General features: G+C 62.3%; 2 protein-coding genes across 11 annotated transcripts in view; one reads left to right on the forward strand and one right to left on the reverse strand.

Moving 5' to 3' along the window:
* Positions 1-322: 322 nt before the first annotated feature.
* On the forward strand, positions 323-6,313 carry ARID5A (AT-rich interaction domain 5A). Of its 4 annotated transcripts, none has more exons than XM_071579008.1 (7): positions 323-485; positions 2,828-2,925; positions 3,643-3,814; positions 3,940-3,992; positions 4,483-4,580; positions 4,675-4,810; positions 4,999-6,313. In XM_071579008.1, the coding sequence occupies exons 2-7, from the start codon at positions 2,866-2,868 to the stop codon at positions 6,094-6,096; spliced, it is 1,617 nt and encodes a 538-aa protein (XP_071435109.1). In that variant the 5' UTR covers positions 323-485; positions 2,828-2,865; the 3' UTR covers positions 6,097-6,313. The 4 variants fall into 4 exon arrangements, with proteins under 4 accessions (XP_071435109.1, XP_071435108.1, XP_071435112.1 ...); XM_071579007.1 differs by lacking the exon at positions 323-485 and adding an exon at positions 2,342-2,428; XM_071579011.1 differs by lacking the exon at positions 323-485 and adding an exon at positions 2,444-2,477.
* Positions 6,314-8,979: 2,666 nt separating this feature from the next.
* The window catches only part of KANSL3 (KAT8 regulatory NSL complex subunit 3), a 30,112-nt gene continuing 25,070 nt past the window's right edge, over positions 8,980-14,021 (reverse strand). For all 7 annotated transcript variants that reach the window (XM_071579001.1, XM_071578998.1, XM_071578996.1 and 4 more), the window contains one exon: positions 8,980-9,064. In XM_071579001.1, coding sequence (XP_071435102.1) covers positions 9,062-9,064 — 3 coding nt within the window. In that variant the 3' untranslated portion in view covers positions 8,980-9,061. The remainder of the gene's footprint in view (positions 9,065-14,021) is intronic.

The raw sequence follows: 14,021 nt of genomic DNA on the forward strand, positions 1-14,021 counted from the left end.
CTCTCATTTTTCGGGACTCTTTTTCTCACAAGCCGAAAGGGGGGTTGGAAGGACAGGGGTTCTCGGGGGCTGCAATGGGGCCGAGCACCCCTGGGTGCCCTCCAGCAGCCCCAGCGGGGGTTCCCAACGCGGGGAACAAGGGACAACACCCCCGGAGGTGGCACCTCAGGAGCAGCGACCCCCGGTGACCCCTCAGCAAGGGGAGCGCGACCCCGCCGCGTCCCCAAAGCCCGCGTGGCTCCGGGAGGTGGTTTGGGTTTGGAAAGTCCGGCCCACTCATCCGGGGCTGGCGCGGGGTGAAAGCCCCAAAAAGCCCCAAAAAGCGCGTCCGTTCCGGTAAGGAAGGAGTCAATGGCCCTCCGGAGCCGCCTCGGGCCGCGCACGCCACTTCCCCGAGCGGGGCTGACTCACATCCCGGCGCTCGGCCCCGCTCCCGGCACCGTCTCCCCCCGCGCCGCGCCGGAGCCGCCGGGCCTGAGCCCTCCGTGAGTACCGGGGGGCACCGGGGGTGGGGGGTCCCGCCACCTGCCCCCTCCTCGCCCCGGCCCGGCCGAGCCGCGCACTCGGCTGCGACCCCCGAAATCCCGACCCCGGAATCCCGATCCCCGAAATCCCGACCCCGGAATCCCGATCCCCGAAATCCCGACCCCGGAATTCCGACCCTCGAAATCCTGACCTCCGGAATCCCGACTCCCGAAATCCTGACCTCCGGAATCCCGACCCTCGAAATTCCGGCTCCCGGAATCCCAAAGCCCCCGGTGAGACCCCAACCCCCGCCCACTCCCCGGGGCCGCCCCAGAGCGCCTTTTCCCGGCTCCTCCGGGTGATGCCAGAGGGTCCTGCGGCGGTGCCAGCGGGACGGGATGGGACGGGACGGGACGGGACGGGACGGGATGGGATGGGATGGGAAGAAAGGGAAGGGATGACTTCACCCCGTTCCGCTCCCGTCGTGCCGGGCTGGCCCCGCTCCCGGCTCGGCCCGCGGGGTTGGGGGAGCAGCGGGAGCCGCTCCGGGGCCAGCGGGGGAATCAGAGCGCGCCGGGATCGGGGATAAGTTTGGCCGCCGGGAAAGAGGCGCCGGAGCGCCGTTAATTGTGATTATAATCACATTAGTGTGTAATTAGAGACGCTTCCAGCCTCCTGGCCCCCCGCTCCGGGGGACGCGGCGGGTTCCCACCAGCGCCGCTGGGTCAGCCCCGAAGCGGCCGCTTTTCGCCCCAAAATCCCCAATGTCCTCCCGGCCGGAGAGGGAGGAAATCCCGACAGCGGGGCCGGGAACGGGCCGGGATCCCACCGGGAACAGAGCAGGAACCCACTGAGAACCCACCGGGAACGGAAGGGGAACCCACCGGGAACCCACCCGGAACCGCTGGAATCGCGGGGACACACACGTGTGAACACGCGTGGGCTTCACCTGTACCTGCACACGCGTGTACCTGCGCACACACACACACACACACACGCACAGGTCACGTGTGTGCTCACCTGTACCTGCACACACACACACACACACACACACACACACACGCACAGGTATGTCCCCACACGTGTGTGCTCACCTGTACCTGCACACACACACACACACAGGTATGTCCCCACACGTGTGTGCTCACCTGTACCTGCACACACACACACACACACACACACACACACGCACAGGTATGTCCCCACACGTGTGTGCTCACCTGTACCTGCACACACACACACACACACACACACACACACGCACAGGTATGTCCCCACACGTGTGTGCTCACCTGTACCTGCACACACACACACACACACACACACACACGCACAGGTGTGTCCCCACACGTGTGTGCTCACCTGTCTCTCACCTGCACAGGAGGGTGCCCACGTGTGTGTTCACTCACCTGCCCCCACCTGTACTCGGGTGTGCCACTGTGCTCACACTCGTGCCCGCGCTGGCACATACGTGTGTTCACCCTGCACGAGGACACACATGTACGCACTCACCTGTGCCCACCTGTACTCAGGTGTGCTCACCTGCGCTCGCACACACGCTGGCACTTGTGTGCCCATTGAGACACACCTGGGCACGTGTGTTCACCCTGGCACATGTGTGTGCTCCTGCACATGAGGAGACACATGTATGTACTCACCCGCACTCACATGTACACACATGTTGGCAGTTCTACGGCCACGTGAACGCACCTGGGCACGTGTGTTCCCCCTGCACACGCGTGTGCTCCCCCTGCACACGAGGACACGCGAGTCCGCGCCCACCCGCGCATCGCCGCAGCTTCCGGACTACAACTCCCATCACACCCCTCGCTGAGGGCGGGGACGAGCCGCCCAACTGCCCAATAGGGAGAGGGGGCGTGTTCGCTCCACCCAATGGGCGCCGAGGGGGCGTGTCGGTCCAGCCCCTCGGGCGCGCCCCGGTCACGTGGCGCAGGCGCGGCGGGTGAGCGCGATCGGAGGCGGCTTTGGGGGGACATTGGGGGGACACCGGGGTGGGACACGGGGCGGACACGGGGCGGGGAGGGAGGGGAGGGGAGCCGGGACCCCTTCCCCGCCCAGAACTCGCTGTGCTCAGGTTGGCAGCGCCTCTTTGCCGTTTTCCCGGGGGTTTTACCCCCAAAAAGTGGGCGGGGGGGGCACTCAGGGAGCAGCTTCAGGCCACGAGGGACCGGTTTCGGGTGGCGCCGTGACCCAAATCAGCCCCTTTTACCCTTAATTTTATGGGAGCAGCAACACTTTGGGGTCTCACCGCCTCTTCCCCTCCTTTTTTTCCCTTTCAGGACCCTCCTAAAGCAACAATTTGGGGTCTCTCACTCCCCACCCCTTTTTTTTTCCCTTTCAGGACCCTCCTAAACTCAAAGCCAGCGACTCCCCCCCATCATGGAGAACAACCAACCAGCGCAACAAGACCCCCCAGAACCCACCACCACCAACCCCATCGTGAGTTCACCCCGGGATTTTAGGGGGGTGCTGAACACCCCAAATCTGGGGAGGGGGACGAGAGCGAGCAGCACTTTTGCCACCAGTGAAAAGTGTAATTCCCAACTTTGGGAGGGGGGAAAACAGACGTAAACCGGCAATTTTTGGAGGAAAAATGAGCTGTCCCATAAAAATGATCGTTTTTATAATTAGCTTTTATCCCAATGAGGAAACGGGGTTTAGGTTTTGTGGCGCTGGAACCCTCTCCGTCCCTCCAGCAGCTTTTTCTACCACACACACCAAAAGAAAAAAGCCTGGAAATAGTTGAGCCGTTAAACCTCGGCGTCTGTCACAAGAGTTTAAATGAATCAGGAGAAGAATCGCCAGCAAAAAAAACCCCTAAAAATTAAATAATAAAAAGAATCAAAGGCCGGACTTGGGAACCGAGCAGCTGCTTTGCCCAAAAATAGCAACAAGTTTTATAACTCCGGAAAATGTAGAACAAACAATCGGGGCACATTTTTAGCCGAGAGAGGCGGCGGCGGCGCGGGGGGAGGAATTCCTGCCGCTCGCTTTTCCTGGAAGCCGCTCCGCGTGTTCTCAGCGCCACGCGGAGCTCTGACCAACTTGGCGGAGGGCCCGGGGCACGGACGGGCCGCAGCTCCGGGGGCTGCCGGGGGGTGGGAGCTGCCCCTCGGCCTCGGGCTCCCAAATTTCCACCGCCACCGTGTTCCGCAGGAGGCTCCGGGCGCCGAGGATGGATCCGAGCGGGAGAAGCCCGTGGGGGACGGCGAGAAGGAGAAGGAGAAGGAGAAGGAGGAGGAGGAAGCTTTTCTGGTCAGTCTCTACAAGTTCATGAAGGACCGACACACCCCCATCGAGAGGATCCCCCACCTCGGCTTCAAGCAGAGTACGGACCCCCCAGACCCGCAGGGACAGGGGACAGTGGTGACAGATCCCCTCGGGGACAGGGGACAGTGGTGACAGACCCCCCCTGTGTCCCCCTGACCCTCAGTGTCTCCTCTTTATTCTCAGTTAACCTCTGGAAGATCTACAAAGCCGTGGAGAAGTTGGGAGCCTACGAGCTGGTAAGGGGTGGCTGGGGGTGTCAGGGGTCCCCTGGGTGTCAGGGTGTTCCCCTGGACATTGGGGTGTCCCCTGGGTGCCAAGATATCCCCTGGGTGCCAGGCTTTCCCCTGGGTGCCAGGGCTGTCCCCCAGGTGCCAGGCTGTCCCCCAGGTGCCAGGCTGTGCCCTGGATGCCAGGCTATACCCCAGGTGCCAGGCTGTTCCCCGGGTGCCAGGCTGTGCCCTGGATGCCAGGCTGTCCCCCAGGTGCCAGGCTGTCCCCCGGGTGCCAGGTTGTCCTCTGGGTGCCAGGCTGTGCCCTGGGCACAAGGATGTCCCCCAGGTGCCAGGCTGTGCCCTGGGTGCCGGGCTGTGCCCTGGGCACAAGGATGTCCCCCGGGTGCCAGGCTGTCCCCTGGGTGCCAGGCTGTCCCCGGGGTGCCAGGCTGTCCCCTGGGTGCCAGACTGTCCCCCGGGTGCCCGCTCTCACTGTCCCTCCCTCCCGGTGCAGGTGACAGGGCGCCGGCTCTGGAAGAACGTGTATGACGAGCTCGGGGGCAGCCCCGGCAGCACCAGCGCTGCCACCTGCACCCGGCGGCACTACGAGAGGTGGGCACAGGGCGGGGCCGGGGGGATTCCGGCCCTCCCCGGGTCTCAGTGCCCCGTGCCAGGGCCGTTCTCACCGGGCCCCCTCGCCCCACAGGCTGGTGCTTCCCTACGTGCGGCACCTGAAGGGCGAGGAGGACAAGCCGCTGCCCCCCAGCAAACCCCGCCGGCAGTACAAGAGTGCCAAGGACGAGAAGGGCAGGAGGGGCAGGAAGGAGAAGGGTCGGGAGCAGGTGCGTGGCCCTTCCCGAGGGCGTGCGAGCAGCTCCAGCCCCCCATGGCCACCTCTCGCCCGTCGGGAAGAGCAAGGAGGGCTGTGGATCACTGGGAACAGGGGGCAGGGGGTGGGGAGGGGCTCGGGGGGATCCAGGAGCCCATCCCGGGAGGCAGCACCACCCCCACCAATGCCCTGTGCCCGCAGGTGGCCCCGGACAGGGCGAAGGCGGAGGTGGCAGCGGGCGGCGAGGACAGCGGGGACCCGCCGGAGCGGGGCCGGCTGGCACAGGGACCCCCCCCGCGCTGCCCCAGCCCGGCCGTGCCCGCCCCCAGCCCCCCGGGACGCTGCCCCAGCCCCTGCCGCGCCCACAGCGAGACCTACAAGCGCCTTTTCTCCAGCTTCTACTCCAAAGGGAACCACCCCATCATGTCCCCGCTGGCCAAGAAGAAGCTGCTGGCGCAGGTGAGCGAGGCCGAGTCCCTGCGCTGCCACAAACGCCACTGCCCCGAGGGCCGGTGGGTACCGAGCGATGCCACTCCCGGGCAGAGGAGCCCGGAGCCCTCGGGAGCTCAGGATACAGCTCCGAGCGCCGGGACCGAGGCGGGCGCGTCCCCCGGGGGCACAGACCCCCAGGGGTGCCCGCGGGCAGAGGGGCCACCACCCGCCGTGTTCACCGGGTACTTCCACGCGTGCCGCAGCGAGGGGCTGCCCGGAGCCCCCCACCCGCTCTGGGGGTACTTCTCCAGCCTCAAGGATTTTCTGGAGCCGGAGCAGCCGCAGGACCTGCGGGGCAAAGCCTGGGAGGGCCGGGGGGCCGCCGTGCAGGCCTGGGTGCCCCCGGGGGCCGGGCACGACCCCCGGCAGGAGGAGGAGGAGGACGAGGAGGAGGATGAGGATGAGGAGGAGCCCTTCGGCCCCAGGCTGGGCGCCGTGTCCCCAGTCCTTAGGGCGGCCGAGAGCAGGGACCGGGGCCGCAGCCCCCCGAGGTGCCACCGAGGGCTGCCCAAGCCCAGGCCCGTGGTTGCCACTCCCGGCTTTTCCGCGCTGCACTTCCCGGCGGGTTTCGGGAACCCCCTGGAGCCGCAGGGTGTGCCCGCGGCCCCCGCGCTCTCGGGCAGCCCCTTCCTCATCCCCGCCTTCCCCAGCCCCTTGGTGGTGGGCCCGGCGCAGCCCCCGCAGCTGCTCCCCAGCAGCGCCCCCCGGCATCGGCCCTACCCCTGGCACAGCCCCCGCCCCCTCGGCGCCCGCCCCGTGCCCGGCGCCCACCCCGTGCCCGGCACCCACCGCCACGCCAGGCTGTAGGGATGGATCCCACCCAGCCCGCACGCCCCGCGGAGCAGGGACAGGTCGGGATGCCCGACCGGGAAGCGCCGGGGCCGGAGGGGACAACCTGGACTGAGTCGTTTTTACTCCTGATCTCGAGCTGTTTGTACCCGACCTCGTTAGGGCAGTGACTTAATTGCATATCACACGTTCTCTATATTTTATATACACACACACATAAAAAAGGGAGCAAAACGAGTGCTGGAGGTTTGTGTTTTGCCGTGGCTGAGCTGGTGATGGTTATTCCCATCCCTCCATGCCTGAAACTCTGGGGGCCCCATGTGATTTGGGGGTTTAATTGTTGCCTCCATCCAGGGCTCCAGAGGGTCTTTCAGGGTTTGGGTGTCTGATTTTGGGGGCTCCCCAGGCACCACCAACCCCCTGTGATTGGGGGGTTTAACTCTTGCCTCCATCCAGGGCTCCAGAGGGTTTTCAGGGCCTGGGTGTCTGCTGGGAAACGCTCTGGCCCTGGCCAAGGCAGGGCCTGGAATGAACCTGCCCGGATGATCCCAGCCTGGCAGTGTTTGGGCTGTCCTGGGTTTTTGGGATTAGGGCAGGCTCTGGCGGGATCCCTGCACTCCCCATGGAGACCCAGCACTGAGACCTGCCCCAAAAGGAGATGTTTTTTCACAGCAGTTTGGGGGAATCACAGCCACGTGTCCAAGTCGGAACCAGCCTGGCTTTTTCCAGCCTTTTCTCCAGGTGCTTTTTGCCTCCAGGTGCCTTTTGGTTCCAGGAGCTCCAGCTGAGCTGCTGCAGATGATCCAAAGGCTTTGTTGGAGCTACAGGACTCTCATCAGCTGCTGCCCCTGCCCAGGGACAGTGGGAAGGGCACGGGGACGGTGGCACCTCCCTGTCCCCACAGATTGTTCTGGCTCCTGGAGCAGGAAATCAGCTTGGAAGGACCACACTGCTGTATCCATGGAAAGGCCAAGTTTTGGGATGGAAACTGGGAAATAATTGGTCCCAGGCAGCTCTGATCACTCCATGATGCTGGAGGCTCCTTGGGGAAGCACCACGGCCTTGAGCCCTCCTGGATCCTCCACGGAATGTTTTACACACCCCAGTTGGGAGCCAGGATGTGGCCATGGGGCCTGAGCTGTCCCACCAGGAGCTTCTGCCACACCTCTGAGCGAGGCCACTGGAGACACCACATCCCTAAGGATGTCTCAGCCTTGGAAACTGTGGCTTCAAGCCTGGAAGAGTTGAAGTGCTTGAACTGCAGCAGAATGGCAGTGAACCCTCCCTGTGAGCAGCCACCTGGTCCGTGGGGATGCTGGAGCAGATCCAAGCTCATCCCAGATGATTTTCACCATCAGCTCAGAGAGAAGGTTCCATGGTTGGTGGAATCCTATCAGCAAACTTGGGCTCAAGGTGATCCCGCACCCACAACCTTCCCTGTGGGAAATTTTGCCTGGGCTGAACCCACATTGCTGGCAGAGTAAAATCCTACCATTTTTCCCACCAAAGGCCAGGGAAAAGGGAAGGGAAGGCCAGATCCAGCAGGGTTTGGGGTGATGGCAAAGCTCAGCATCCTCCAAAATGCTGCTTCTTGTCATCTGGTGTGTGAGAGGCTGCAGAGGAGGGACAGTCCCTGGGAAGGATGAGGAGAGCAGAGACTTGGGCACATTCCTGCCCTCAGAGGGGCTGTCCAGGGCTCTGTGGGTCTCCAGCTGATGGGAATTGTGCTCCCCAAAGGCATCTCAGCCACCAAATGTTGCTTCATGGGAAGCAAAAGTCAAGGGCTTGGGATGCAGCAGAGCCACAGCCTGGGATGGGCACACAGGGAGTGTTGGGATTATCCCAGGGATCCACAGCAGTCCCAGCACAGCTCCAGGCTCACAGTGCCTGAGGGAAATGCAGCTGTAAAGGCTGTCAGGGCTCAGGGCAGAGCAAAGCTGAGCCTTTAGCAGGAACAACATTCCCAAGAGCAGGAGGAATCAGCTGAGTGTTGCACCCAGAGAAGGGAGGCCACAGGGAGGAGGACTGAGGGCAGAGCCCACGGGGGCAGCTCCAATCCCTGCTCCCTGGGCCCAGGGACAGGACCCTGGAAAGCTGGAGCTGTGCCAGGAGAGGTGTAGGTTGGATGTCAGGGAAAGGTTCTGTCCCCAGAGGGTGGTGGGCACTGCCCAGGGTTTGGGCATAGCCCCGAGGCTGCCAGAGCTCCAGGAGGGTTTGGATGATCCTCTGGGGCACAGGGTGGGATTTTGGGGTGTCTGTGCAGGGCCAGGAGCTGGATGGAGGATCCCTGTGGGTCCCTCCCCTCTCATCATTCCCTGATTCTGAGGGAGGTACAGGCAGGACCTGCCCACCTGCTCCAGCACCCATAGTGTGGAGCCTTCCCTGGATCCCCCTGCTTTATTCAGCCATTCCTCCACAGCTCCACAAATCCCTCACCAACAGCTCCTCCTCTGCTGCCTCTGCAGGGGCTGTGGACACAAACTCAGCACAGATTAATCATAAATAAAAAAACTCAAGGAAATTTTTATTAAAGAACAAACAAACCCAGAAAACATCTGCCCTGTGCCCAGGGGGCTGCTCTTCCCCACCCCTCAGCCCTCCTGAGGGTCCCCATGGCTGGAGGCAATGTTGGAGGAGCTGCCCAGGGGCACCACATGCCCGTGGCCGGAGCCCCCCTGGGGTGGGGGGCACTGCTGTTGCTGCCCAGCATGGAGGGGACCCTCCCCAGGGGCTCCAGGAGGAGTTCCTGCCAGGCTGGCCCTTACCCCCAGGGGTCCCTGGGGTCAGGAGGAGTGTCCTGGAGGGGCTTTGCGGGGCTGGTCCCACCTTGGGGGGCACCAGGCTGGCACAGGGGAGGGCAGCAGTGGAGAAGGAGGAGCAGGAGGAAGGCTGGATGCCCGGCCATGTGAGGGGCACGGTGGGAGCCTCACCCATCCCAGACTGGCTGACACCACGAGCAGGGTCCTGGTGGGGCTGGTGGTGGTCACTGTGGAGTAAGGCAGCAGGTCAGAGGGGGGTGGGAAATGTGCTCCCTAAAAGCACCCCAAGGGCTTGAGGAGCAGCTGAGCCACAGCCTGGGATGGGGACAGGGAGTGTCAGGACTATCGCAATGCTCTGCCCTGCAGCACCTCCAGACTGAACAGAAGGACCTGCCCTGGGCCACTCTCCAGGGTGAGATCCCAGAACAAAGCCCAGCACTGGCACAGCCCAGCAGGGAAACCACAATAGCCAAAACTGGCAGAGCTCCACTGCCAGACCACTTGGAACCACCCAGGGGAACCTCTCCCTGCTCCTCCCTGCTCAGATCCCCAAGGAAACCTCTCCCTGCTCAGACCCCCGCAGGGCAGCCCCTCTTCCTTCAGTGTCTGATCTCCTCCCAAAGTCCCCTCTTTTGGGACAGGAAGTCCTCTTTCCTCCCCAGCCAACCCTCCTGGCCCAATTCACGTGCCCAGCTGTCCCAACACTCCTTAGAGGTTCCCTGGAACTGTCCAAGGCCAGGCTGGATGGGGCTTGGAGCACCCTGGGACAGTGGGAGGTCCCTCCATCCCAACCCATTCCAGGGCTCCTGCCCATCCCTGGCAGCTCCAGCTCCGTCCCACCAGCAGCTCTGGGGGTCTCAGCCCCTTCTCAGCTCCAGCCCAGAGGCAGCTGAAAGACTTGGGGTTCAACTGGCACTGGGATGGATTTCAACTGGCAGGGAGTGGGGTGAGGTGGGATATTGGGAAGGGATTGTTGGCTGGGAGGGTGGGGAGGGGCTGGGCTGGGATTCCCAGAGAGACCTGAGAGCCCCTTCCAGGGCCTAAAGGGGCTCCAAGAGCTGGAGAGGAACTTGGGACAAGGGATGGAGGGACAGGACACAGGGAATGGCTTCCCACTGCCAGAGGGCAGGGATAGGTGGGATACTGGGAAAGGATTGTTGGCTGTGAGGGTGGGGAGGGGCTGGGCTGGGATTCCCAGAGAAGCTGTGGCTGCCCCAGCCCTGGGAGTGTCCAAGGACAGGCTGGAGCCCCCTGGGACAGTGGGAGGTGTCCCTGCCCAGGGCAGGTGGTGGAATGAGATTATCTTTAAGGTCCTTCCCAACCAAACCATTCCACAATCCTCTGCAGTTCCTGAGTGAAACATGGAGTGACTGACCACTGACTGTTCTTGCCAGGCTGGGACCACCAACCCACCACCCTGGGTGGTCCAGGAGGGCAGGAACAGGCGACTCCAGCCACCCCCACACAGTATGGGGAACAGCACAGACACACAAGGACACTTTGACATCAGCAACAACCTCTCCATGGCACAGCCTGGAATTCTCTCTGCACCACCACTGCCCTGCTGCTCCAGCAGCTCTTCCACTGCCCCCTCCCACTGGACACAGAGCCAGACTGAACCCCAAGGGAAGGCAGGCCAACTTCTCCACAGACCCAACTTCATCCACAAATAACCAAAGGAATGGGAAGAAACACACAGAGAAGACAAACCCGGAGTCCTGGGGCCTCAGCAGAGGGAGGGTCCTCAGTGCCCCCCAGGGTGTGCTGTGGGCCCAGAACACAGACAGCACTTAACCCCCTCTCTGGCCTCAGGTTAAACACCCTCTTCTCCATCACCTGCTCAGAACCAGCTGCAGTGAGACAGAACTCCTGGGGGCATCAGGAGGAGCATTCCCAGCAGGTCAGGGGGTGCTCCTGCCCCTCTGCTCAGCCCTGGGAGCCACATCTGCAGTGCTGGGTCCAGCTCTGGTTTCCAGGACAGCAGGGACAGGGAGCTCCTGGAGCTCCAGGGATGGGGATGGCTCTGAAGCTTCTCTGCTGTGAGGAAAGGCTGAGGGAGCTGGGGCTGTTCAGCCTGAGAGGAGACACTGAGAGGGGACCCCATCCATGTGGGTTAATATCCAAAGGGGTGTCAGAGGCTGGCCCAGCCTCTGCTCGGGGTGCCCAGCACTGGGACAGGAGGAACAGGCAGGAACTGCTGCCCAGGAAGTTCCACTAGGACATGAGGAAGAATTTCTTTACTGTGTGGATGGCCCTGCCCTGGAACAGAGACCAGGGAGGGTGTGGAGCCTCCACTGGGGTGTCCCAGGATCTCCTGGACACAATGCCATGTGCTCTGGGATGGCCCTGCTGGAGCAGTAAGGTGGGAGCAGTGACCCACTGCCCCATCCTGTGATTCCTGTGGGGAACAGAACCGTGGGGGAACCTCCCTTCAAGTGGGCAACAAAAAAACAGACTTCAAAACCAAGTGCTGGGCTTAAACCAAGCAGGTCTGCAGAGTCCAGACCCCCCCACCTGAGCAGGGCCTGGCCCCCAGACCAGCCCGGGCTCACCTGGGATCCAGCCTGGGCTCCCCTGGGATCCAGCCTGGGCTCCCCTGGGATCCAGCCCGGGCTCCCCTGGGATCCAGCCCGGGCTCCCCTGGGATCCAGCCCGGGCTCCCCTGGGATCCAGCCCGGGCTCCCCTGGGATCCAGCCCGGGCTCCCCTGGGATCCAGCCCGGGCTCCCCTGGGATCCAGCCCGGGCTCCCCTGGGATCCAGCCCGGGCTCCCCTGGGATCCAGCCCGGGCTCCCCTGGGATCCAGCCCGGGCTCCCCTGGGATCCAGCAGAGGCTCCACTGGAATCCAGCAGAGGAGCAGCCTCCCAGAGCAGCAGGCACTGCCAGCTGGGGTGGCCACATTCCCAACAGCACCAGCTGGAGCCGGGAATGGGGAGGTGTGGAGAGCTGCTGGAATGTCCTTGGAGGGGCTGTTGAACCTCATGTCCTCCCCCTGGATCCAGGGATCCAGCTCAGATCAGACACTGGCTTAGGACAGAGCCCAAAGGAACACCTGCAGGGAATTCCCCCCTTTTGCTCCCTCCAGGATCTGGGATGAGGGGTCTGAGACCGCTGTGCCCACAGCAAAGCCCCCTCTGCCCTGGCACCTCATGCCCCTTCCAGCACCCCCAGGAATGGAGGGAAAATCCAGAGGGATTGGTGTTTGAGAGCATGGTGGTGACTCCGGGGCACCCACAGAGGTGGTGGCTGGGCTGAGATGGACACACTCATTGCCTTTTTCCAGAGAGGAATGGGGTGGCTCTGTCCATCTGTCCATCCATCCACCTGTGCCTGTCAGGGACATCACCCAGCTCTGCTCCTCCCTGTAGGAAAGCAACAACCAGGAGCTCAGGAATGATTCCCAGATGGCACAGATCCAACAGTGGCACTGGTGACACCAGTACAAACTGGAACAGCCACCCATCCTCCCCCCCAGCAGCTCTGCCCTCTGGCTGGACAAAGATACACAAGCACAGCACCAGTGGCCACCAGATGTCCAGTACTGGGACAACTGGGGAGCTGGGATCTGTATCCCAAGGTGGAGAGCTCCCAGTACCTGGGAATTCCTCCCCTCAGGGGTTCTCCCCACGCCTCTGGGTCAGTTCCTCTTACTTGCCCTGTGCTCTCCTGGGGCCCTCCCAGCCCTGTGCTTACAGAATTCACACCCCAAGGCAGCTTTGCCGGCAGATATCCACCTTTTTGGGTGGATTCCTCTGATCCAACCTGCCTGATTTCCTCCTCCACCACCACCCAGCACAGCTCCAGCTCAGGTCTGAGCATCACACCTGGGTTTTCCTGCCTTGTACCACAATTCAGTGGTGCTGCCTTGGCTGTAGCCAATATTCCTGGTGCTGGGAGCTGAAAGGGTGAGCCCTCAGGATGGGAAAGGTGTTCCTGCCTGTTCCCAAGGGCTGGAGTCACCTCTCCTTGTGCCCTCTGAGGGACAGCCACAACTCCACCCAGATCTGCAGCTCCAGGTCCTGCTGAGCAGGAGGCACAGGTGTGATCCAGCACCCCCTCAGTCCCCAGAGCTGCTCCCAGGATGCCACCACAGTGCCAGGGGAACCCACACAGCCCTCAGAGCCATTCCTGGAAAAGAGGAGCTGAAGTTTTAACTTGTATTTTCAGGGTAAAGCCACAGAAACACTCAATCTGCTTTCACAGGAAGCATTTGCACCAACCCCCCTGGGAGACTCCTCCATCTCCCACCTCCTCCTGATGCCCAAGGGGTAAGGAATGAGAAGTTTCCCCTCAAAGTGCAGCCCAGCAGCTCCAGGCACAGCCTGGTTTAAATCCAAGTGTGGGCTTGCTGCTTCCTGCACAGGCCCAGCTGGAATTTCAGAGGGAACAACCAACACCAGCTCTGGCTACTGCTGAAAACACAAGAGTTTAAGCCCTCAGCATTATCACCAAAGGCTTTTGTAAATCCAATCTGTTCCAGGAAGCCCTGGATTACGTAATGCTCTGTGCCAGAGGGACAGGGAGCTGATGTCAGGGCTATAATTAGCTCCAAAAACACACAGCTCACCCCATTTCCTGTAAAAGGCAGCTTTCAGTTTGCTTTTGAAGCAGCTCTCAGCACCAGCCACACAATTAAGCCCTGCCTTGAACACACAAGCTCAGCATTGTGGGGAAAAGTCACAGCTCAGGATCAAATACCCAGGCCCAAGTGACACCACCTAAAAAATTAACCTGTTCCTAAACCCTGGCCCTGGAGCCCCCCTGTGCCAAGTCCCACCACCCTCCTGGGCCCTGGGGGGGTCTCAGGGCACAGCAGCTCTGGGGATTCAGGGAAGAGCACAAAAGCTGTTTCCCACATGGATGAGGAGCTTCAGACCCACCCCAGGGGCTCAGGGGGCTGTGAGGGGCACCAGCTCAGGGTCCTGTGCCAAGGCTGAGCTCAGGGGCTGAAGGAAACCAGAGGAAGGGAGGAAGGATGTGGATGTTCCCAAAGCTGAGCCTACCCAGGAATTTCATGGGAACTCCCAGCAATGATGGATGCAGTGTCAGCTCTAAGAGGATCCCTGGCTGCTGCTCTCAGTGCTCCACCAGTTTCCAGCCAAAGGCCTCACCTGGAGGAGGATAAAGCTTCCCTAAATATATCCCAGCACACACTCCATGATCCTGCCCTGCAACAGGGAGCAA

The sequence above is a fragment of the Pithys albifrons genome, chromosome 29 (genome assembly GCF_047495875.1).
Source record: "Pithys albifrons albifrons isolate INPA30051 chromosome 29, PitAlb_v1, whole genome shotgun sequence".
In the NCBI taxonomy this organism is placed as follows: domain Eukaryota; kingdom Metazoa; phylum Chordata; class Aves; order Passeriformes; family Thamnophilidae; genus Pithys; species Pithys albifrons.

Excerpts from the sequence above, each read along its gene's own strand:
- ARID5A (XM_071579008.1), top strand. The coding sequence starts at position 2,866 with ATGGAGAACAACCAACCAGCGCAACAAGACCCCCCAGAACCCACCACC. Across the intron at positions 3,815-3,939 it reads CCACCTCGGCTTCAAGCAGA|TTAACCTCTGGAAGATCTAC; the intron begins GTACGGACCCCC and ends CTTTATTCTCAG. Across the intron at positions 4,581-4,674 it reads ACCCGGCGGCACTACGAGAG|GCTGGTGCTTCCCTACGTGC; the intron begins GTGGGCACAGGG and ends CTCGCCCCACAG.